This window comes from Myotis yumanensis, unplaced genomic scaffold, assembly GCF_028538775.1.
Source record: "Myotis yumanensis isolate MYYU_CA2020_CCGP unplaced genomic scaffold, mMyoYum1.0.hap1 SCAF_10, whole genome shotgun sequence".
Lineage (NCBI taxonomy): Eukaryota > Metazoa > Chordata > Mammalia > Chiroptera > Vespertilionidae > Myotis > Myotis yumanensis.
This window is the reverse complement of record NW_027223761.1, coordinates 34378460-34402434: the sequence shown is the minus strand read 5'-3', so window position 1 is coordinate 34402434 and position 23975 is coordinate 34378460. Positions and strand designations below refer to the sequence as shown.

General features: G+C 42.9%; 1 protein-coding gene and 1 pseudogene across 12 annotated transcripts in view; one reads left to right on the top strand and one right to left on the bottom strand.

Moving 5' to 3' along the window:
- The window catches only part of TEAD1 (TEA domain transcription factor 1), a 265123-nt gene that overhangs the window by 236542 nt on the left and 4606 nt on the right, over window positions 1-23975 (top strand). For 11 of the 12 annotated variants that reach the window (XM_070425283.1, XM_070425281.1, XM_070425278.1 and 8 more), the window contains 2 exons: window positions 5035-5187; window positions 11018-18772. In XM_070425283.1, coding sequence (XP_070281384.1) covers window positions 5035-5187; window positions 11018-11131 — 267 coding nt within the window. In that variant the 3' untranslated portion in view covers window positions 11132-18772. Of the gene's footprint in view, window positions 1-5034; window positions 5188-11017; window positions 18773-23975 lie in introns of those variants that run through there. The other variant, XM_070425275.1, reaches the window with a different exon arrangement.
- Window positions 19213-20808, bottom strand: LOC139017610 (large ribosomal subunit protein P1 pseudogene; annotated as a pseudogene).

The following is a 23975-nucleotide window of genomic DNA, read 5'->3' as shown; positions in this document are numbered from 1 at the left end:
AAGGGAGGCACAAACAAAGGAGCAGAGGGCAAAAATAGAGGAGGGAGGAGGAAGCCGAGTCAGGACCGTGTCTGGGAAGCTTGGGGAAGGGTGGGTGGGAAGGTGGCTATGTAATGAGCCAAATCCGGATGGCCTAGAACCTGCTCACCTCCATCTCCTCTGAGAAGGAGGAAGCAACGTTACCTGCCCGTGGTTGGGAACCTGGAAGGTCAGTGCTGGGCACTGCTACCCAATAGCCAGTTGTCAGGGCTTATCTGTAAGTGGGCATCTTGCCTCGACAGGTGCATGTGAGAAAAGGTGAACCAGACAAGTTAGTTTCCCAGATTTCAAATTATTCTTCATGTGTCCTCAGATGACACACCCAAAGCTCTCTCTTACTTAGTTCAGGGGCCAGGGAAAGGTTGCTTTTCACTGATGAAGTCTCAGGAATCTCCATGGAGAAGGTAGTATGAGTGTGGCAGGTGGAGTTTTATAATTAAACCTTTAACCCATTTAGAATGTATTTCTGTATTATGTGTGTAAGGGGAGTCTGCTTATATTTTCTTCCAAATAGATAGGTATCTGTTGAAAACCACTTATTAAATGATTCATCCTTTTCCAACTGAATGGATCTGTTCCCTTGATGTTACCACATAAACTGGGTGCTGTCTCTGGCATCTCTCTATTCTCTCCACCCTGTATCTCCACATGTCCCAATGCCACGCTTACTTCATTACAATGGCCTTGTGGTAGGTTCTGATATCTGCTGAGGAAGTTGGTTTCACCCATCTTCTTTTTATATATTTTCTAGGTTAGTAACCAGCATTCATTCTTCCAAGTAATGAGATTGTTTTAAAAATGTAAAGAGAAACAAAATCCTATTTGAGCAATCTAATTGTAATTGCATTTGATTTTGATATTATTTTGGGATAAATTGATATGTAATTGATATTCAATCTTTCCAATCAAGAGCCTATTTGTATTTCCATCTAATTTTATCTATTTTAATAAGAGTTTATAGTTTATTTTTTAAAAAATAATTAAATCTTTATTGTTCAGATTATTACATTTGTTCCTCTTTTTTCCCCCCATAACTCCCCTCCTCCCAGTTCCCACCCCACCCTCCGCCCTCACTCCCCACCCTCTGTCTTCATCCATAGGTGCATGATTTTTGTCCAGTCTCTTCCCGCATTTCCCACACCCCTTTCCCCCCCAAGCATAGTCGGTCCATTCCCTTTCTATGTCCCTGATTCTATTATAATCACCAGTTCATTCTGTACATCAGATTATTTATTCACTTGATTCTTAGATTCACTTGTTGATAGATGCATGTTTGTTGTTCATAATTTGTATCTTTACCTGTTTCTTCTTCTTCCTCTTCTTAAAGGATACCTTTCAGCATTTCATATAATACTGGTTTGGTGGTGATGAACTCCTTTAGCTTTTCCTTATCTGTGAAGCTCTTTATCTGACCTTCAATTCTGAATGATAGCTTTGCTGGATAAAGTACTTTCGGTTGTAGGTTCTTGGCATTCATCACTTTGAATATTTCTTGCCACTCCCTTCTGGCCTGCAAAGTTTCTGTTGAGAAATCAGCTGACAGTCGTATGGGTATTCCCTTGTAGGTAATTGAGTCTGTTTCTCTTGCTGCTTTTAAGATTCTCTCTTTGTCTTTTGCTCTTGGCATTTTAATTATGATGTGTCTTGGTGTGGTCCTCTTTGGATTCCTTTTGTTTGGGGTTCTCTGCACTACCTGGACTTGTAAATCTATTTCTTTCACCAAGTAGGGGAAGTTTTCTGCCATTATTTCTTCAAATAGGTTTTCAATATCTTGCTCTCTTTCTTCTTCTGGCACCCCTATAATTCTGATGTTGGTACGCTTGTAGCTGTCCCAGAGGCTCCTTACACTATCTTCACACTTTCGAATTCTTTTTTCATTTTGCTTTTCTGGTTGGGTGTTTTTTGCTTCTTCGCATTTCAAGTCTTTGACTTGATTCTTCCGCTCCTCTGGTCTGCTTTTGGGAGTCTGTATAATATTCTTTATTTCAGTCAGTGTATGCTTACTTTCTAGTTGGTCCTTTATCACACCATCAAGGGTCTCATTAGATTTCTTGTACATCTCATCAAGTTTATCGATAGCCTCTAGAAGCCTCTTGAGAGACCTCAAAAGTGTGGTTTTGAATTCTATATCCAGTAGCCTGCTTTCCTCCGGTTCTGTACTTTGTGGCCTGTTTCTTTGTCTTGGCATTTTTTTATGCTTCGCTGTGTCAATAGAGTGGCTTTCCGTGTCAAGTGTCCCAATTACCTGAGGTAGACACTCTTGGTGCACCCCCTTGTGGTCTCTGTGAGCAGTCTTGTTGTAGTCAAGCCTTGATTGTTGTAGGTAATTACTACTTGACCTCCAGGCCAACTGGCTGTGAGAATCAGCTGTGTTTGCAGTGGGAGAACTTCTGTCCTCTAGGGAGGTGCTAATCTAGCCTTTGCCTGAGGCTATCCGGCAAATGACTCTGTGCAGGGCTTGGGCAGGGCGGTTCCCACGGGATCAACAGGGCAGAGGAGGGAGCAGTTATGGCTGCTCTCAGTCCGTCCCCAGGGGCTCTGCCTCTCTGTCCCAGCAACCGCTGCAAACCTCAGAGGGACCGAAGCCAGACAGTCCCGCTTCTCCCGTTTGAGTCTGGGTCCCTAGAGACTCGCCCGGATCTGGAGCTCAGAGTCTGAGGCTCCCTCCGGATTGAAACAGACAACCGCGCCCTCAGCCACCAGCCCGCACTGCGCGCACTCCTCACCTTAGTATTTTACTTCAGCACTGCGCCTCCTCTGATTCTCGGTTCCTCCTAGTTGTAGAACTTCCACTCAGCCAGCCTTCCTGTGGTTCTGGATGATGTCCGTTCCGTCTTTTAGTTGTATTTTTGAAGTGGTTGTTTGAGGCAGCAAACTCCAGCGTTAACCTATGCCACCATCTTGGTTTCCTCCCAATCTATTCAAGAGTTTATAGTTTAGATATGTATAGATTTATTCCTTTCTGGATAGTATATATTTCTAAGGATTACAAAATTGGTTGAATACAATTTTCCATTTCTAGATTTTGATTACTAGAAGAGAGAAAAGCTCTTGGTTTTTATATATCTATTTTCTTTCAAAACATTTTGCCCCTCATTTATCTCTGGTCATTTTCCCCTAGATTCATGGGTTTTCTCTGTATATAATCTTATTGGCAGTTTTATTTTATCGCTTCTTTTCCAATTTTTATGTCAGTTTTTTAAATTATTATTTCCTCACCTTTTAGTTTGCTAAAACCTCCTACACAGTTGTAAAAAGAAATAATGATCTATAAGTAATAGTGTCCTTGTATAGTTCCTGATGTTAGTAGACATGTTTTGGGTGTTTTTCCATGTAGGATATTTATTCTTGGTTTTTATAAATGGTCTTTATTTTACATTTAAGTGGTTTCTTTCTATAATTATTTTATTTAGGGTTTTTTTTTTATTAGTAGTAGCTGCAATATTTTATCAAATGCCTTTTCAGCAACTCTAACTATATGATTTTTCTCCCATTTGTTGACATCACAAGTTAACACGCATCCTGTGTGTGCACCACCACAGCATTCCTGAAGGAAGTCCTACTTTGGTTACATCGATTCACTCTGTTTGCTGTTTTACATAGCATTTTTGCATCTTAGCCTGTGCTTTCTTTTTTTTATCTCTTTATCAAATTTCGGTATTGAATGTATATTAGTTTCATAAAATAAGTGGGACACCTCCCTTTTTCAATAACATTGAAAATAACTATTCTTTAAAGGTTACATGGAACTTGGCTGTGAAACCATCTGGTCTTTGTACCCTTTTCAGTGGTATATCTCTAAACAACTTCCTAGTCATTTCCACAGTCACCGACCAGTTGAAGTTTTCTACTTAAAAGGAATCAGTATTAGCAATTTGTATTTTGCTAGGAAGGCACCCTACCCTCTAGGTTTTCTCTGCTATTTTTGCTCTTGGAATTATGTGAAGTAACCTTATAAATCTTCTAACCTCACTGTAATTGTGGTTTTGTCTCTTTTCCTTTTTCTCCTTAAGCTTGTGAAGAGTTTATTTTATTTAGTCTCTTTTTTTTAAAGAACCAGTTTTTATATTTATTCTGTCTGCATTTTTAATTTTGATTATATTGATTTGCACTTTTATCTTTATTAATTTCCTACTCCTGGTTTCTTTTGCTTTTCCTGTGGTTTTGGTTTGCTGTGTGAGGTTGTAATTTTTTAAAGATGTGCATTTAGTTCTGAACTTGTTCATCTTTCATGATGAAGACATGAAGCTGCTTCATTAAGTTTCCTCCACTGGAGCTTCATTGCATCCCGTAGTTTTGATGTATTTTCCTTTTCATTACTCTTTGGATAGTTTGTAATTTTCTATTTAATTCCTTTTTGATCCAAGATTATCCAGGAGTGTGTTTCTTATTTCTGAGTGCTTCAGTGGGATCTTTCAACTGCATACACACAATTATTTCTTTTCTTTTCTTTTAAATTAAAGGCATAAATAACTAACAGTCAGGGGCTCATGGTGAGTGTGAAGCAGTTTTTCCTCAAGTAGTGAAATTAGCTGAATTGGCTGTTGGCCTGTGAGGCCTTATCACAGTAAAGAAGGACTGTCTTTGGGCTCTTTGAAGACTTGGGAAAGGCTGGTGCTGCTCTTACAGATCTCTGGGTAGAGAATCACAAAGTAGGTGGATATATTGCCTTCTGACCTTTGCTCAGAAGGACTTACACAACTCTTCTTTACAGCTATCATCTCTCCTTTCTTTTTTTTAATGAAACTGACATCATTACCAACTGCGCTAACAAAGCACCTTCCAATTTTTTATTTCCAGAAAAATAATGAATTCTGAGTCCGGCATTAAGTTTGGATACTGGATTTTTAAAAATTATGTAAATGACATAAATAGTACTGTGTATAGCAGACATTTCATGTTGAAAAAATACAATGCTTTTATAACCAGTAATACCTTTTTCATGTATTTTGAGGTCAAAAGTGTAAAAATGCTCAAATCCTTTTTCTCTCACAGACGGAGTATGCAAGGTTTGAGAATGGCCGATTTGTATACCGAATAAACCGCTCCCCGATGTGTGAATATATGATCAACTTCATCCACAAGCTCAAACACTTACCAGAGAAATATATGATGAATAGTGTTTTGGAAAACTTCACAATTTTATTGGTAACTGTTTTGTCTCTTCCCTGTTTTGGCAGACTCAGCCCTGAGGCTGGTGGGGAAAGACTGGGGTGGGGTGGGGGCGGGGGGAGCGGTTGGGGAAGGGGGCAGGCACCAGAGCCTGGGCCAAGGCAACTGACCAGGTTGTTGGGTTGGGACCCCGGTAGTCAATCAGCAGTTGAACCCACATATTCATAGGGTAAACCTGGCCTTGGTTTGGGCTCAAGTCTATAGAAGAGAAGGGGTCTCATCTGGTGGGGGTTTGTAATCTTGACAGAATTGGAATTCAGGAGGGTCATAAAAAGTGAGGGACCTAGGTTCTCAATTCTGGTTACACATTAGAAAGACCTGGAGAAAGACCTTGGTATCTAAATATCCTGATACAAAGACTGTAAACTGTGACCATTGAATCAGGATCTCTGCGGATAGGACCCAGGCATATGTATTCTTTTAGCATTCCCCAGGTAATTCCAGCATTAGCCATGTTTGAGTCTTGGCAGCAACATGAGGCAAAAAGCTGAGTTAGGAGGCTTGTAATTCGAACAAACCTTGCTTCGTTTCCTTCTAAGAAGTAACGTACATTAAGACAGCAAAATATGAGCTCTCAGTATTAGAAGGAATGTAAGTTAGACTAGAATGCCATAACCAGGAAGAGTTGGAAATATTCTCGAGAGGCTAAAATGTGTGATCAAAACTTAATGGGCAGCTAAAGGAAAAGGGAAAAAACGGTGCTCAGTGTCCACAATGGGAAAACTTTCTGGTTCCGCTGGGCAGTGCTGTGTGGGAGTTTTTCCCCCTTAATATTTAACTTTAAAACAAATTTCTCATGGAGTTTTCATTGGGGGACTTGGAAACGTTATTACAAATAGTGTTGTCCTCAAAATATACCTCTAAAATATATACAGTAATGGGTTTCATATGGCTCATTTAAAAAAATATAACATTCCTTAAACTGAAGGAAAAATGCCCAAACAAAACTTGGTGGGAAGAATTTTGCTGAAAGGGGCAGCAAGACAATGTTGTGGCCAAATGGCCTGCTTTGTGACTAGGATCAAGGACTAGAGCACTAAGAGCAGGAATTCTTTACTTGGGGTTTTTGGATTCACTCTGCCCATGGTTCTCAGGCACTGGTGTGCTGGTGGGAAATAAAAGGCTCTACCTCAACACCCCCCAAAAACCCTGATTGTAAATATGCCCTCCATGGGCAATTTCAAGCTACCAGTGGTTATCCAGCTAATGAAAGTCCTTAATATTTAACAATGACTTTCAGCAGCTAGTAGGAGCCAGTTCCCTCACACCAATGTAAAAAAATAAATAAAAAATTTAAAATGCTGAGGGGTAAGCCCTACCTCAAGGAATAACATCAGAATCTCCAGGTAGTTGTGCACAGAGGGTTGAAATCTCTGCTCTAAGGGACTGGCCAATGAGCCAATTTTCATTTATTCCACGGAGAGAACCTCAATGGACTCTTAAGTGCGTCCAGGTCCCTCTGAAATTTAGAAACTAGCAGTCTTGGGGGAAATTTGGAAAACGTGCTCTTTAGTAACTAGTCTTCATTGGTATTCTTTGGTGAACATTGAGCAGTTCAAGGTTTCAAGTGCTGGCAGGTCCTTGTCATATAGATACTCCCTTGTATTTAAGAACAGATCACCTTAGTGCTCAGCTGAGCAGAAGGTGAGTGTGGCGTCCTGCTATGGACATGCAATAGCCTCAGGAATTAACCACAACTCTCCGGGTAGTGGCCACTTCGCCTCTCTTGGAAGGAGTTTTAGCTGTTTTTTGAAAACCATGAAATGCTGTGTGATTCAGCATTTTAAAGAACATGTGCTCAGTCCCTAAAACCCTACCTCATGGAGCATAGCCAAGGACAATGTGCCTGGAAAAATTAAAAGCATCTATTACCCATAAAACCCATGTAACTGAATTAGTCATGCTCCCTTGGCACATGTGGCTTCACGCAGCATAGGCGGCTGGAGGACACACCATGTACAGTTTCAAAAGGTATCCTCAAGCAACTACGGAAATTCCTCCGATATGCAGAATGAGTGGCTATCAATAAATATCTGCTTGAATACTATTGTAGCTTTAGAAAAACTGAAAGTAAGCCAGCACTCCTGGGTTATGAGAACAGTCATCTCATTGATTACAGGAGCAAGAGTACCTTTCCGATTTTTCTCGGGGTCGGGGTAGGGTCATAGCCAGGGTGCCAGCTGCTGGACACGGTTGTCGGGGTTTTACTAGGTACCTTGGACACGAAACCTGTGTCAACAGGACCATTAGACCCGACGGCCTGGTGGGCTAGACTGTCTGATTTCATCAGGATTATTTGGGAATTGAGGTGAACCCGTAGATGCAGGCCTTAGAGACAGCATCTAGACAGACGGAGGAAGACGGCAGGTGAACCATAGGCCAAGTCTTCCTGTCTTCTTTTGAGGTTGTATTCAGAAATACAGGTGGCTAGAAAATTTTTTTTCTTTCTTCCTTTTGAATCTTAATCATGAAGCCTAAATAGGATGTATTCTTTCATAGAAAATTTGCAAGAAGGCAGGCTACATCACAGGTGTTCCAGGCACGTGTTAAACCTTTTGTAAATGTTACAAAATGAAATTCTCAGTGCAGATTTATGAGGTCATTTTTATTACCATTTTATGAATAAGGAATGTTAGGTCCACCTCAACACGTTAGGTCACAGAGCCAGTGATAGATATACACTAACACTTGAATTGATGGAAAGGACACTTTGCAGAATATTTCACAATCATGGAATCAGAAGACTTGGATTTAAGAGCCAGCTCTATTTTATGACCTGGGGCAGTGATGGTGAACCTATGACACGCGTGTCAGAGGTGACACGCGAACTCATTTTTTTGGTTGATTTTTCTTTGTTAAAGGGCATTTAAATATATAAAATAAATATCAAAAATATAAGTCTTTGTTTTACTATGGTTGCAAATATCAAAAAATTTCTATATGTGACACGGCACCAGAGTTAAGTTAGGGTTTTTCAAAATGCTGACACGCCGAGCTCAAAAGGTTCGCCATCACTGACCTGGGGTAAAGTCTCTCCACCTCAATTTCCTCCTCCTTTGACAACCAACATGCTGAAATCTGCACTCTCCACCTCAGGGGTTATTGAGGATGTTTTCATTCATTCAGCTGAACTCCAGAGAGATTGTACTAGCTGCTGGAATACAATGCAGATAAAACTCACACTGTCCCACAGTAAATCATGGCCTGGTGGAGAAAAGAGGCAGGTACATAATTGATTGCAATACAAGGTCATCATGGCTGTAGTTACACTTGAGAAACGGGCACTACGGAAGTACAGGATAGTTTACCTGAGCAGGTACCTGTAGTTGGGGTGAGGTGGGGAGTCCTCGGGAATGTTAAAAGATGGTGTTTAAGTTGCCTTGATGGATAAACAGACATTTTTCAGATTTACCAAGAAAAAAATGGCCATTTCATGGGTGCATAGTTAAGTGTCAGGTTCTAGGATTTGGTGAACCGGACAGGTGAGGCAGCCATCCTGGAGTCAGGTGAAGGAGGCAGGCATTTCCCAAGTAATCACCAAATGAATGTAAACTAAACAGTGGCTGATGGCTGCCCAGCTAGGTGCATGGTGCCAAGGAGGCACATATAGTTCTGGAGGTCACAGGCGGCTTCCCTAAGGAAGAAGCAGTTGAAAGATAGCTGCTGGATGAACAGGCAGAGGGTCGGGAAGGATACTGCAGAGAGGCAGGCAGGCGGCGCAGTTCGAACTGAAAATAGGGTCGTGTGGCTGAGAGGGAGGGGAGCACGGAGCAGTGAGCTGGCTGGGGAGGAAAGGCCAGACTGGGCAGGGGCTCCTCCACCTAGGAGGATGAGAACAGGTTTTCTCTTTATCCTAAAGTTCAAAGTTTGAAAGAGGTCATCAAGGTTTTTTTGTTTTGTTGAGAGAGAGAGAGAGAGAGCCATTGTTTGTTGTTCCACCTATATATGCATCCATTGGTTGATTCTTGAATGTGCCTAGAGTGCTCGAACCCGAAACCTGGGTGTATCGGGACAGTGCTCTAACCAACTGAGCCACCTGGCCAGGGTCACGTCAGGGTTAAGCAAGAGTGTGTTGTTGTCAGATTTCTGTTTCTTACGAGGGTTTTGCAGCTGCTGTGTGCCGATGGGTCTCGGCCGGGCAAGGGTGGCTCCTGGGGGAGGAGTCCAGGTGAGGTTGCTGGTACCTTGGTGGTGGAGAAGGGGATGGATTCAAGAACTATTCAGGAGTAAATGCAGCAGGACATGGCATTTGTTGGGTATGGTGACGAGGGAGAGAGAGGTTTCAAGAATGAAAGAACTACCTGCTTGCAGTATTTGATCTGTGAGGGAAGCAACAGGAATCAAGTCTAGAAAAGCATGTGGGAACCAGTATTGAAAAACATCTTTATTGCCCACAAAAAAACAAAAGTAGATAATCCGTTACTGTGTCAGTTGTCTAGAGCAGCATGATATGACGGCTAAGAAAAAGGTCTTCAGCATTAGAAGATCTGGATTCCTTAGTTGGCAATTGTGTGTCCTTAAATAGATTCCTTGTCTGTCAGAGGAGGAGAGATATAGCACCTGCTCATAGAATTCTGTTATATCACACGAGACAATACGTGTAAAGCATTTAATACGGAGTACATGTGTACTAAGTAGTTGATATATGTTGGCTATTATTATGTGACTTTTCATTCATCCAGCAAATATTTATTAAATGACTATTATGTGCCAAGTTATTTACTGGGGAATGTGGTCCCTGTTCTTCAAGAACTTACAGCCCACTGGATATGATGGGCATTTTTTAAAAATCATACAAATCGATATATACTTACAAATGGTATAGACTGCTGTGATAGGAAAATCACAAATCCTGTGAGACTTTATTCTTTAGTCAGGGACCATACACTTAGAGGCCTGAACCGTAAGGGAAACTAAGTGGGCGAGGCAGCCTGATACATACGGGGGAATGAGACCCACGGCAAACTGGATGAGACTCTCAAATTCATAATCTTGGAAAACACTGAGCTGGACTAACGAAACACTCATGTAACAGAGTCAGAGAAGCATTTTGAAGAGGAAAGTTGGGTTAGATTTGCTTTTAGAAAGCTTCTACTGAGAGTGGCATGGGGGATGGAGAGAGTGAGGAGAGGAGTGAGGTAGGGTCCAGTGGGGAGGGCTGCCATGATCTGGGCTAGAGGACTCAAGGTCTGAACCGGAGGCTGAGAGTGGGCGTGAGGAGGAGAGAGATGGGCATGAGCCACTCGACTCAAGAGGGGAGGCAGATATTCCAAAATACACTTTGAAAAGTAAAGCCTCCATAAATTAAAAGAAGGATCATTTGACATGATGCTACCACTGTTCTAGGCACTGCTAGTTAAAAGTGGCGAGCAAGGCACTCACGAAACATATCTATCATTGGCTATCGTGAGAGAAATTTAATAACAGTTTAGGAATAAGATAGGAGACAGTACTTAGGATAAATGACTGCCTCATGGGACAGGATTGTAGGAAATTGTTGTAAAGAAATCAACCTCCGCCCACCCCCTCGCCCCCAAAGCTCATACTAATTCTCTGGTCTCTCTGGGGCTCAGATTACGTGTGAGACCCTTTCTGTAAGGTCCTTCCTACGTACGGTAACCCGGATGGGTTTCAAATCCAACCCACAATATCCTGAATTCCTGCTAGAGGGGCAGCGTGAGGCTGTTGGACTTTAGACTGTTCCTCTCCAAGGAAATCAGAGTCATCACAGCACAGGTGGAATATGCTTTCATCCATGTGGTGTTTTTATTTATATATGTGTATATATACTTCTTTTTTTTAACAGGTGGTTACAAACAGGGATACACAAGAAACTCTCCTCTGCATGGCCTGTGTATTTGAAGTTTCAAATAGTGAACATGGAGCACAGCATCATATTTACAGGCTTGTAAAGGACTGAACATGGTTATTTATATATATAGATATCTGTATATACACACACACACATATGTGCACACACACACACACTCTCCATTTTCGAACGACTGACTGTAAACCTCCCCATGCAGGGGTGGTGCCCTGGCCCTGCGGTCACCCTACTTTTCTAAGTCCTGTTTGAGTGAAGTCATTTTTCCATGTGTTCATACTATCATCGTAGCTGTGAAGTTCTGGTACAGTTGTAAAAAGAGAAATCGAGTTGTTCCTCTGTGTCCCTCAGATCTGCAGCCCACAGTTCCTCGGGAAAGGTGAACCCTTGAACCCTAGAACCCGTCTCTGCCCACAGAGGCCTATTTCTAATTGTGGTAAAAAATATTCAGACAGAGCATTTGCCGTGGGACATTTACAGCCTTTATACAAATGTATTTAGTTCTTTTTTTTCCAACATAAAATTCTTGTTTTAAGATACAAGTAAAATTAATCTTTAAATATAAATGTAAATTTAGTATACAACACTAAGAATCTTTAGACTTATCTTTGTAACTAATTAGGGTGGAAGTTATGAAAGAATGTAATTCACTAAATTATTTTTTAAATGAAACTTTTATTTCATTTTGAAACCAAATGTTAAAATAATAGCCTTAAGAAATGCTTGGTAGAAATATCCTAATGAGAAAAATTTGTACTTTTTTCACAAGGTTAAAACTAATCTCCTAATCCATTAAACGCTTGAACAGGTATTACAAAGGAAGAAAACTTCACCCCTTATCCTTAACATATATAGTATATTTAAAAATATAAAATTGTATTGTTACTAATGTGATGATTGATTATTTAATGAAAAAGAAAAGATGGCTCTTTTTGCAATAAGTAGATAAATATTGAAAATCTAAACTTACAATGTTTATAGTCTTGTGTGTGCAGTTATATTTTATATGGACAGCCAAATTTTTTTATTAAGATGAGTATTTGAACCACTGAAATTTAATAACAAAAAATTTTAATTGGCATGAATACTGCACTGTGAGCTACAAAGTATAGAAAATCCTGTGGCTGGGAAAAAATTGCATCAACCAAACAAGGAAAAGGCTCATCAGTTTTAGCATCTCTGCTCCCCCAAAATTGGCAAGCATCCTCATTAGCCTGTGGATAAATTGTTTATTTCTGGTGATCCAATAGGCCTATTAACCTGCTATAACTATATGTATATGTATGTGTTTGTGAATACATATACATATATAGCTCTTCATCATGTATTTATTGCACACCTAGTTAGTGCCACTAAGTTTGCTAGGTGCTGATATGTATGTATATTTCAATCTGTCTCTATAGATCTAGATATATTCTCTAAGGACATCCATTTTCTTCTCTCTCAATAAGTCACAGTTCTTGTTTGACCGAGGTTTAAGAGGCCCACCTTATTTATCTCTGACCTTTCAAACAGGCTCATGTGGGAGGTTCTCTTCTCAGGAGAGATTCACCTGATCAACCCAGATATTCCAAAGCGTGGCCCAGGCAGACTTGGTGTGATGTAGCCACAAGCATCTCTTTCCACCGGGCTTCGCTGGTAAACACCAAGGACACACCCCCGACTTCCCAGAAGAAAGTGACATTTCTGTAAATGTTGGGAACATGCTAACACAACAGAATGTGAAATAAGTTTTCTAAGATGTGAAACATATCAAGACTTTTTCATCAAGCCAGAAAATAACAGCTTTGTTCTGCCCCATCAAGTAACTTATATACCCCTCCCTGTCTCTCTGTCCGCTCTGACCCTGCTTGCACACTGGTTAGGATCTGGTGGTCTTGAGCATGAGGGTGTGCCGGGCTGGTGACCAGCAGAACACTGGGCCACACCTGGCCTCTTCCAAACTCACCACTGGTTCACTGGAAGACCAGAGGAGAAAGTGCAAAACCTTCCCCATTGGGAGTGCACATTCCTTAAGGAAACCAGTAGGAGGGTGCCCATCTTCTCTCCAGAAAGAGACTGACGGCCTTTTGTCCCCTGCTTCCCAGTGGGCCCTTGAAGGATTGCCCCCGTTGTCTGCTCTTCCTTCGGGTCTTCAGCCCAAGCATTGAAACTTCTTCTGTTGGTCATCCATCCGAGGGATGTTGCTTTTGCTCCTGCCTCTTGTATTTTCCCTCAAGGAAACCCCCACTCTTAAAAGAGCAGACCCCAGAACTAAAGGCGTGCACATGTTGCACGTGGCTTAAAGCCAGGTCATCCCAGAGCTCCAGGGAGAGAGGTAGCAAAATGGACCCCAGGAGACCCCTAGAGCAATGATGGCAAACCTGACACGCGTGTCAGAGGTGACACGTGAACTCATTTTTTTGGTTGATTTTTTTTTGTTAAATGGCATTTAAATATATAAAATAAATATCAAAAATATAAGTCTTTGTTTTACTATGGTTGCAAATATCGAAAAAATTCTATATGTGACACAGCACCAGAGTTAAGTTAGGGTTTTTCAAAATGCTGACACGCCGAGCTCAAAAGGTTCGCCATCACTGATCTAGAGGGTAGTTCTATTGGCTGCAGAGAAGGGCATCCCTGGTCACCGACTCCGGGTCAGGCCAGGCCTCTGCTGCTTTACCACCAGGGTCCTCCTCCGAACCCTTTTGTAGTTGAATTTGGGGGGCTTACATAAACAATCCTGAGGCTTACTTGTTGCTCTTAAATCTTTCTGCTTATATCTTTTGCTCTGAGACGCTTTAAAGTTATTTCTTGTCTTATTCTTCTCAAGTTTTCTCCAGGGCAGATCTTTCCCTATCGTATCCACAGGACCGGTCACCCAAACCCTCGGCCCTCTCTCCATCTCTCCCAGATTAGACCCTGGGGTGGCATTTGTGTAAGATCTAATCTGAGTCTGTCTTTGGTCTTTTGCCCTTCATGGCCGTCCTCTCCCTCTGTTAGAAAGCTCGCTGCACCGCAAAGCAGTCTTTCCAGAGCGTGGCCCTCACTCCTCTCTCCCCTGGGGACTCTCTGCTGCCAGGTGTGATTCAGAGACATTGCGTGCTTTCTCTTTGGACAATTGGAGGCCAAATTGTCACTCCTAAGCAGGGGGTAGCTGAGGAACCAGCTGCTGGTCTGTTGCCATTCTTTTCCACCTACGAAAAATCATGACTTCTTCAAAAACATGTCCCAGGATTCCAGAATGTCCAAACTGCCCGAGACCAGTGTCAACCTCAACATTGTTGACGTTTCATACCAGGTAATCCTTTATCCTTTAATGTGCAGGGGTGTCCTGTGCATAGAGGAGGTGTTGCAGCACCCCTGGCCTCTGCTCAGTAGGTACCACTAGCACCTCTTCCCTAAGTTGTCACAACCAGAATGTCTTCAGCCATCACCAATGTCCCATGGGCACAGAGTCACCCCTAATTGAGAATCACTGCCCTAAACTTCACAGGTCCCACATACCATATTTTACCCTGCGATAATATCTCTCCTTGTGTCAGATGTCAGGAGGCAGGTAGAAATATTATACAAGTGACATTGTGTCCATGCTTCTTCCCGTTTCAGAACTTCTATTTCACACGTCTCTTTTACCACAAGCATTTATGCTTCTACTATTGGTCACCCATCTTAGGGATGTTGCTTCTGTCTCTTGCCTTCTTTCCCTCCTGCCGGGGGAAGCTGGGAACAGCTGGTCACGATCATCCCAGCAATCAAAGAGCATTTCTAATTTGATCTTCAATCCTTAGTTTACCGGATTTAAAAGACACACAGCTATTTTCATTATTTCTCATAAGCTTGTGGGTCTCATTATCAAACCTTCCATCGTTTGGGTAGATTTCCTCTGGTCTTTTGCTCTTCTGCCTGTTTGTATCTGCAGAAGCTTTGGGAACGTGTCTTTTCACCTTCAGGGATGGAGGAGAGGGGATCCATTCCGGGAGGGGGCTGATAGAAGTTCTTGTTTATTGAGCTAAAGGAGAGCACAGTCTACTCTCCTTCACTGTGTGGATGAGGAAGTTGAGGCTCAGCGTGGCCAGTGACAGGATAAGGGTGAGGCTGTCACACTCCTGCCACTTACTCCTCGGCCTCTTCTGGTGGAAGTTGTTCTTCTTTGGTGCTCATGCTTCAATGACCCCCACAGACGTGTGGACGGGGTCCCTTCAGAAGAGAGGGAGAGGAAGAAACCCGCTGCCAGAGCCACAGCATTGTCCCCAGGCGGCAGCTGCTTCCCATGTGGGCAGGTCAGACAAGACCCTGATGGGGTAGTCGGAGGTCACCACAAGCAGATAGGCAAGCTGATGAGCCTTTTTGCTTCCTCTGAGTTCAGTTCCCCTGCCACAGGCGCAAAGTTCCCATTTCTAAGCATCCCGGCAGCCAAGTCCCGCACTGAGGCCAGCTAAAGCGCAGGCCTGTTCCAAGCACTTGGTAGGCAAGTCCCCAGGCGACTTGAAAACCCAAGTCTTTAGGTTTCAATATTGTAGTGGCTTCAGCAGTTTGTTTTTGTATAACCATAAATTACTTCAGTCACGAGACGAAAGTCAATTTTACAAACCAGGTACATATCATTGGTATGATTTTGTATATGCTCTGGTACACTGCCCCTGTCCTAACGAAGGGAGAACCAGTCTCGTTGGTCCGTGTTCTCACCGGTGACCTTGAGAGGACATGTCTGCACCGCTCACGTCTTTATGTTGCTGTGTCTGCGGCAAAGCCCTCTCGTTTCTGAAAAGCCTTAAATCTTTGAGATGTCGCGTGGAGGGTGTGCAGTGCAAAAGGCTGCCTCGGAACTGTGAGCCCTTTTGTAAGCTGGAAGCATTTCTCTTACTACTGTTACTCTTTTTAGGAAGTTTTAAATTCAGAGCTGCCAAAGCGTTCCAGTAAGCAGTGCCTTAGTGATACATTAGTCGCGCCACCAGCCTTGTCTTACACCTGTTCTCAGTGCCCATTGACTAATTGGCCCCATGTTTAAAACAGAACAAGCAAAAATTGTTTCCCTTTTGTTTATTAAGCCCATTTTTCTCCAGTTCTACAAGAAACTGACTACTTGGTCTACAATCGGAAACTGAACGTAAGTCAGTCCTCTGACCAGACTCTCAAATGTAGATACCAAAACGAAAGGTTTTTGCAACTTCATAGTTGACTATGAAAAGCAAATTGTACTTTTTAATGTTGCCTTTTAAATTCACGACCAAATACTTAGCTATTTGTGAGTCTTCTGCACTCCAGCATGAAAGTGCCTTTGGTTTGAGATTCCAGCTTAGAAAAGTGCTGCCATAATAACGATCACTTGTAGAGAGACCAAAAATATATTGAGATCACCGTAATGCCTTTGGTTTACTGGGATGAGTAACCAGCCACAGGCCTCTGTCCGCAAGAGCACGACGTGGACCCCGCCCGCTGGGAGTCTGTCTGCCGTGGGAGAGCCCCTGCTACCGCCCACCAGGAGCACGCTGCTGCAGGAGCGACCCAGAAACTGCTGTGTTTGTGTGTGCCAATGACCCTGGTGTCATCTCCACTCGCCACCCAGCCCTGCACCCCCGTGAGGGAGCATCCACACCAGCAGCAGACTCTCGGCCAGCGGATAGATTCCGTGTTCCTTCTCTGCGGAGGCTTTCTTGTCCATTCAGACGACTGTGCGCACTTGTGTGTTTTACACAACGATACCATTTTGCAAGTTGGAAGCCTCAAACTGAGATGACAGTGCAGAACAAAAGTGAGTTAGGGTCATGACAAGTGAAGTGTTCTTAGGGCAAAAATATTGACTCCAAGTGTCTTGTCTGAGAAACTTCCAAAGAATTCACAATTCGGCGTTTTCAAAGAAGGTTCCAGCCCTCAAAGGGGCCGTATTGGCTTTTATCAAAACCTTGTGTACATTGGGAAAGCTGATAGAGGTGAGGAAGAGGAGGGAGAAGGACAAGAAGGCAAACACACTAGCCAAACAAGGAAAAAAGATGTTTTTTTATCAGTCTAGACTTAAAAATGACATCAGACGTCTTTGAAAGTTAGCCTCTGAACTCTCAATGCATGTGTTCCGTCTGTCTCTGCCTGGTGTCTTTAAGAATATACCCTCTCTGGGCTCCGAAATTTCAGGAGTGCTTTCTTTCCACCAAGTTGTGAGTATTTCTAGAAATTTCTACAAGGAGAAAATCAAATGAAAAGGAAAATTACTCACCACAGATTCTAGCTAGCTGCTTGAATTCAGGTCTCCCTGTCATTGTACTTACACCAACAGCCTGGAAGAAGTTAGTCAAATCCCCATTCCCTCTTCTCTTTTCAAGTGTCACTGCGCTTTGTTTGGCAATAGTTTTCTCTCAGAAACTCATTGCTTAGACTGTTCAGAATGAAGGTTTTGTGCTTAAAATGTATTGCATCGCAAGGGATAGTGTCACCGAAGTCATGCACCATTAAATAAGATGAAATATTTGTATTTATTGTCCAACTTCTTAAGCCGTAACTTGCTTAATTCTCTGTGAATCTGCATTTGCGTTGAGTCAATCACATGCCACACTACATGTTAGTATCTGAAACGGCATTCATGATCCCCCTCATTCATCCTTCAGTGGGGCCCGATTCCAGTGGGTCCCACCGGTCCGGTTGGCCCTCTTTCCTCTGGCTCCCGCCATGGGATCATTTCCCCTTCCCCTTTCTCCAAGAGAAGGTGGAAGAATCGAGGCATAAATCAATTGGAAACCAGTCTCTGATTTCCTTTCCTTTTTTTTGCATCAGCCATTTTTGTGTGATTAGTTTCACTGTGTAAATTAGGTACTAACTGCACTTCTTTAAAAACAATCTCCCTGTTACCTCCTTGAAAGATTCACTTCTGTAGGCCTTTCTTCAATAGGCTCATGACTGCAGATAAAGAAAAGCTAAAAACAAAACAGTACGTGCCTGAAAAACAACAACAAAAACATTTTTGTAACATTGAAAAAAAGAAACCTGAATAGCCTTTAATTCTTTAATATGCTTACATGTTATGTAAATCGGTTTTTGCCACGTGTGTTTGTTCACATTCTAAATGACTTAATGGGATTCTCACAGTCTGTGTCTTCATGTCACGTGTATAAAATGGGCTTGTGACGTAAGCGTTTCATCTGGTCAGTGGTCCCTTTGATATTGTACTGCTGCTGGGAGTGGGCTGTGGAACCTGCCTTCGGTGCTAAGGTTCCTCTTGGGGAGATCGAAGAGATTGGGGGGTGGGGGTGGGCAAATTCTCACACACATTTTCTTAACCTATTTGCAGAAACTCTGAAAAGGCGTTTGGTTAAACCTCTTGGCAGTACAGTATTCTCGTATTTGTTAATGTCTGTGTTTAGGTACTGGTACCTTTTTGTTTAAAAATGTTCTAAGTGTTGGCTTTAAAGTGAATTTATCTTTAGTATGATAGTTATATGAAAATTATAGGGTTTGTGTGCAGAGAATTTTTTTATAAAGTGCTTTGTAAAAAAAAAAAATGTATTCTAGCTTTCGCGGTACATATGTGTGATAACTTTAATATCCATGACAGTTAAGTGCAATTATTTCATCACTCTAAAAATGCTATTTTTGTGTCAGTTCCTGCAGGTGTTTTCATGTCTTTGCAAAGTGACACATTTTGATGCCTTCTTGATAAAGTGGTAGACATTTTGTAGCTTTCTAGAAACTTTGTATTCATACAGTATCAATGAAAAATAAAGAAAATGAAAGTGTGGGTCACCTTTTTTATCTGCAAAAGTGTATGTTGTTGAAAATGAACTATGCTTTCTGTGTTGTGGGTGCTCCTAGGAAGGATGGAGAGGAGAAGGTTGAGACCACGCGTCCTTGACAGTGCCCACCAGGCTCAGTATTGAGATGTCAGGTGTTACGTCTAGCCAGGTTTCTTTTTTAAAAGATATGTTTTTATTGATTTGAGAGAGAGAGAGAGAGGAAGGGAGAAGATAGAAACATCCACAAGAGAAACATCCATTGACTACCTCCTGCACACCCCCTAGTGGGGATCAGAGCCCACAACCCGGGCATGTGCCCTGACCAGGAAATGAACCATGATCTCTTGCTTCCTAGGTTGACACTCAACCCCTGAGCCATACTGGCTGGACTAGCCATGTTACTTTCTTTTTTTTTTTTTTTTTTTTGCAACAGAGGTCAGCTTTCATTGAATGTGTTACAAAAGAGGTTTAGTCAAAAAAAACAAAGCCTATGTCATCATCAGACTCCTCAGATTCTTCTTTCTTTGCTTCCACTTTTTTCTCAGCTGGGGCAGCAGCGGTGGAGGGGCAGGACCTCCTGCTGGGGCAGCACTAGCTGCAGGGGCAGGTCCACCAGCCCCTACATTGCAGATGAGACTCCCAATGTTGACATTGGCCAACAATGCCTTTGCAAATGTTGGCTGGAACGGTTCAACATTTACACCAGCTGCTTTAATGAAGGCATTGATCTTATCCTCTGTCACCGTCACTCCATCGTCATGTAGGATAAGGGCCGAGTAGATGCAGGTGAGCTACGAGCACCTTACCAGCAGCTGGGGAAAGGGGCTAGCCATGTTTCTTTAAAACATCTACAAGTCAGTCCATCTGTCTGCCTGTCTCTCGCGCTCTCTCTCTCTCTCTCTCTCTCGCTTCAATAAAATTGACATAAGTTTTGCAAAAGAGCTCATCTGTGGATCCCAGGAAACCCTGTCCCATGTTCCATGGTACCAGAGCAGGGCCTTGAAGAACCGAAAGGCACACCAGCTCAGCCATTGAACATTTGTTATTAGTTATTGTGAACCCAACTTGCTGGGCGTATGCCAGGAGCCAGGGGCAGAGCAGACGGTGGGGCACAGAGGTCAGTAAAGCATGGCTCTTGCCTGCCTGGTGCTTAATTCTCAGTAGTTGGGCTACATGTTACGCTGTAACCCCGGGCCCTGTCCTCAGCGTCACCATGGGATTTGTGATTCAGGCGTGTAACACACGTGTATAAGGACACCCTGGCTTTACTGAGTTTTGACTATATGCTGAGCAGTGGGCCAAGTGTATTGGTCTGAAGTGTGTATGTTGTTTCTTTCGATTTTCAGAATAGTCCCAATGACAGTGACATTACTACTCCCAAACTGAGGCTCTGAAAGGATAGGTCATCCGAAGTCATGACTAGAGAGTGGTGGAGCCTTCAGTAGGCCACCCTGACTCTTCAGCCTGGACTCCTGGCCCCTGCATTTGGGCTCACAAGACTGTGGAAGCAGGCTGGGGTGAAATCTGGATGGAGGAAGGGGACGACTTTCTTAAACAAAGATGACCTTGGGCTGTTGACAGTGGGACCAAATGTATCCTGGGATCCTAAAGGATCCTCAGGGGGTCTTGCTTCTCCCCATTTCTTTGAAATTTCAAGGGAAAGCCTGCCTCAAGTCCTGAGAGGCACTGATGGGAGTGGGAACAGAGAAGAAATAACATTCCAGCTCCTTTGAAGAGACACTTTCAGCAAGCCACTGTTTGAGAGGCATGCGGCTGTCCAGTGTGCTGCCTGGGGCAGAGGGAGGGGGCTGTGGAGCCTTTGGCTGAGGCCTTATTACAGGGAAGGCACCTTCGTACGCACTGGTCACCATTTCCTTTAACCCACATGCTGCCGAATAAAGAAATAATTTCCTATAAGGAAACTGAGGCCCAGAGTGGGGTCATAAAAGCTGGTAAGTGGCCAGAATTTAGAGCTGGTAGACTTCCTGCCTTGCCATCCTGGCTCCGGCGCTGGCTGCGTGGCACCTTCCCCTCCAGCTCCTCCGCTAAAGCACATGCTTCCATCCTTCGAAGGCATCCTTTGTTAGCACCCGTGGTTCCAGCCATCTGAGTTCAGCAAAGAGAGAGACAGCCTCGGTAAACTAACATCATTGAGAAGAGACACTGAAGGAGTGACGGGAAGGGTGCGTAAAGCCTTCTAGTGAAACTAGGGAACAGGCACCGTGGCGGGGAACCCTGGCCATTTCCTCCTGCCTCACTGCCACAGGGGACTAATAAGCACAACTCCTAACTTACTAAACGCCAAACTCGCTGTTGGGTAGTCAGTGAGCAACTGATACCCTCCCAGTAAAGCAGTGTTCTATAGGCCTGTGAAGCCACAGACTTCCTCAAGCTGCCTTGGAAAACATTTCCCTGTTTAATGCCCACGCGTCATGTTAGTGGTCGGCAAACCACAGCTCTCGAGCCACATGCGGCTCTTTGGCCCCTTGAGTGTGGCTCTTGCACAAAATACCACGTGCGGGCGCACACATACAGTGCAAAGTTGACTTAAAGCTTTAAATAAAGTTTACTAAGTTAATTTTAGGGAACGTTGTGGAGTGAAAGAAGATGTAGTGTCGAGGACTGAGGAAGGTATGTTGAGATGGTTTGGACATACAGAGAGGATGAACGAAAGGAGATAGACGAAACAAGTATACAAGACGAACGTGGATGGGAGAGTTGGAAGGGGTCGACCTCAGCGAATGTACCTCAATCAGATTGAGGATGTTTTTAGCAAAGGCCAGCCCGGAGTACCGTAATTAAGTTAATAACAATGTACCTACCTATATAGTTTAAGTTTAAAAAATTTGGCTCTCAACAGAAATTTCAGTCGTACTGTTGATATTTGGCTCTGTTGACTAATGAGTTTGCCGACCACTGGGGTAGGTGGTAACCAGCAAATAGGCTGCATTTTCTTCAAGCAACAGTCTCCCACTTGCTTTGGCTCCCAAGAAGCTCAGACTTAAAAGTTGTGCTCTGTACTTACAATAAGGATCAAACTAAAATATAAAGGCACAGGATGATCGAAAACAAAGGATAAAAACTAGATGTGCAAAACACCAAAAGCAAGCCCATGTAGCTATATTATTATTACACTAGTGTAGCTCAAGGAAGAAATCATTACTGGAGTTCATGAGGATTCCTTCAAAATAAGACAAGACCCCAAAAATGTAGGGCATAGATGATTTCAACAATGTGCTGTTCTAATTTACAAAATACAAAGTAATGAACCCAACAATTAGAGACTCTACATTGTTTTCAAGCACACATGGAATTTTTATATAATATTGACTGAGGCCCAGGGTCTGGAACTGTGGCCTGTGGGCTAAATCTGGTTGTTTTTATAAATAAAGTTTTATTGAAATAGCCACTACCATTTGCCTACTTATTGCCGTGGCTGTTTTCATGCTACAATAGCAGAGTTAATTAGTTGTAATAGACTCTATAGCCTACAAAATCTAAAATAATTACTACCTGGTCCTTTTTTTTTTTTAATTACTAAATCCCATCCTAAGCCAAAAGGCAAGGTCTTGCTTACAATAATCTTATGATACTGGGTTTCCCTTTCCCAGTGTGTAGATGTATAGAGACTCTGGCAAATGGCTGTAGGTCCTTTTGATGGCCTCCTGTGACAGAGTATCCTTCCCCAGGTGTCCCAGCCTCCCCTTTGATCAATGGGCTCTGGGTCTAAGAACAAACTTAGATCTGGGAAGGGTGAGTGATGGGTGGTGATTTTTTATTGCAGCAGCTGGTGTCTGTTCATCATATTTTATGATGAAAACAGCCAAGGGACATTTTTGATGGATACCCATCTATCTGGCTCCTGTCTCACCATAGTCTACTAGTTATCTCACAGATCCCTTGGTCGCCATTTCTTGCGACCCATCATGGTGACTGTTATTGTGCCTTTGACAGCTAACTGCTGCCACATTGCCTCTGCTCTTTCAGAATCCATCATTTCCATTCACACAAGAGAACCCAATTCCATGTCACTATGCCCTGCCATTAACCTTGGCTTGCGAGCCACCACAGAGTTTCTTAGCTGGTGCCCCATTCACTATTGTTTGAGTGAAGGAAGTGTCTTCTTGTTCTTCTAGGGCACATAGTCGGGAGGTGGGTCATCCCCGTAGCATTGCCTCTGAGCCTTCTGAGTCCTGCCTCAGTTTCCTGCCGAGGCCATGCCAGACCTCCACTTTATTTATTCTAGACCATCATTCCCTCCAAGCTTCCAGGAGCCATTTAGCAGCACATGGTCTGGCTGACACAGGATCAACCCCAGTTGTCTTTGCCTGGATATTAAATCCTGAGTTGTGAAGGTGTGTGTTTCTTGCCATTGAGTCAGCTCCGACTCCTGGTGACCCTGTGAATGAGCGATGTCCACATTGTCCTGTCCTCAACAGCCTTGCTCAGCTCCTGTGGGCTCATGCCTACAGCTTCTTTTATGGAGTCAATCCCTCTCATATTTGGTCTTCCTCTTTTTCTGCTGCTTTCTATTTTTCCCAGCATTATTATCTCTTCCGAAGAACCCTGCCTTCTCATGAAATGCCAGAAGTAGGACACTTTCCCCCCACCCTTCCAGAAAAGAAATATGCATGGCCAGTTAATGTATGAAAAGATACTTAACTCCATTAGTCAGCAGGGAAATGAAAGTTCAAAACCACAATGAGAGTTGCCCAACAGATGTAAAAATTTAAAATCTGATACTGCCAATGTGGGTAAGGATGTGGAGCATGGAGCTTTCATACTTGCTGGTGGAAGTAAATTGGCACAATCCCTTTAGAAAACAATCCAGAGTTACCTAAAAGGTGAACATATTTATAACCTATAACAACAAAATTTATACACAGGTTTATTTCTTGCACAGGTGCTCCAGGGACTTGTCCAGGAATGCTATGCCTCATTGGCCTGAACCAGCAACAAAAGAATTAAAATATAAATGGACTCATTTACATAACCATGATATGAGCAAAAGAACACTTGAAATATATACCAATGAGGCTGTGATTTTTTTTTCATTTCACTTTTTCTCCAACTTTATTGAGGTATAATTTATAATACAGTAAAATTCATTCTCAGTGCATAATTTGTCGAGTTCGGGCAATTGTAAGTAGTTACATAATTACACCAATAATCAAGATAGGGAACATATTCATCACCCCAAAAGTTTCCCATACCCCTTTGCACTTAATCCC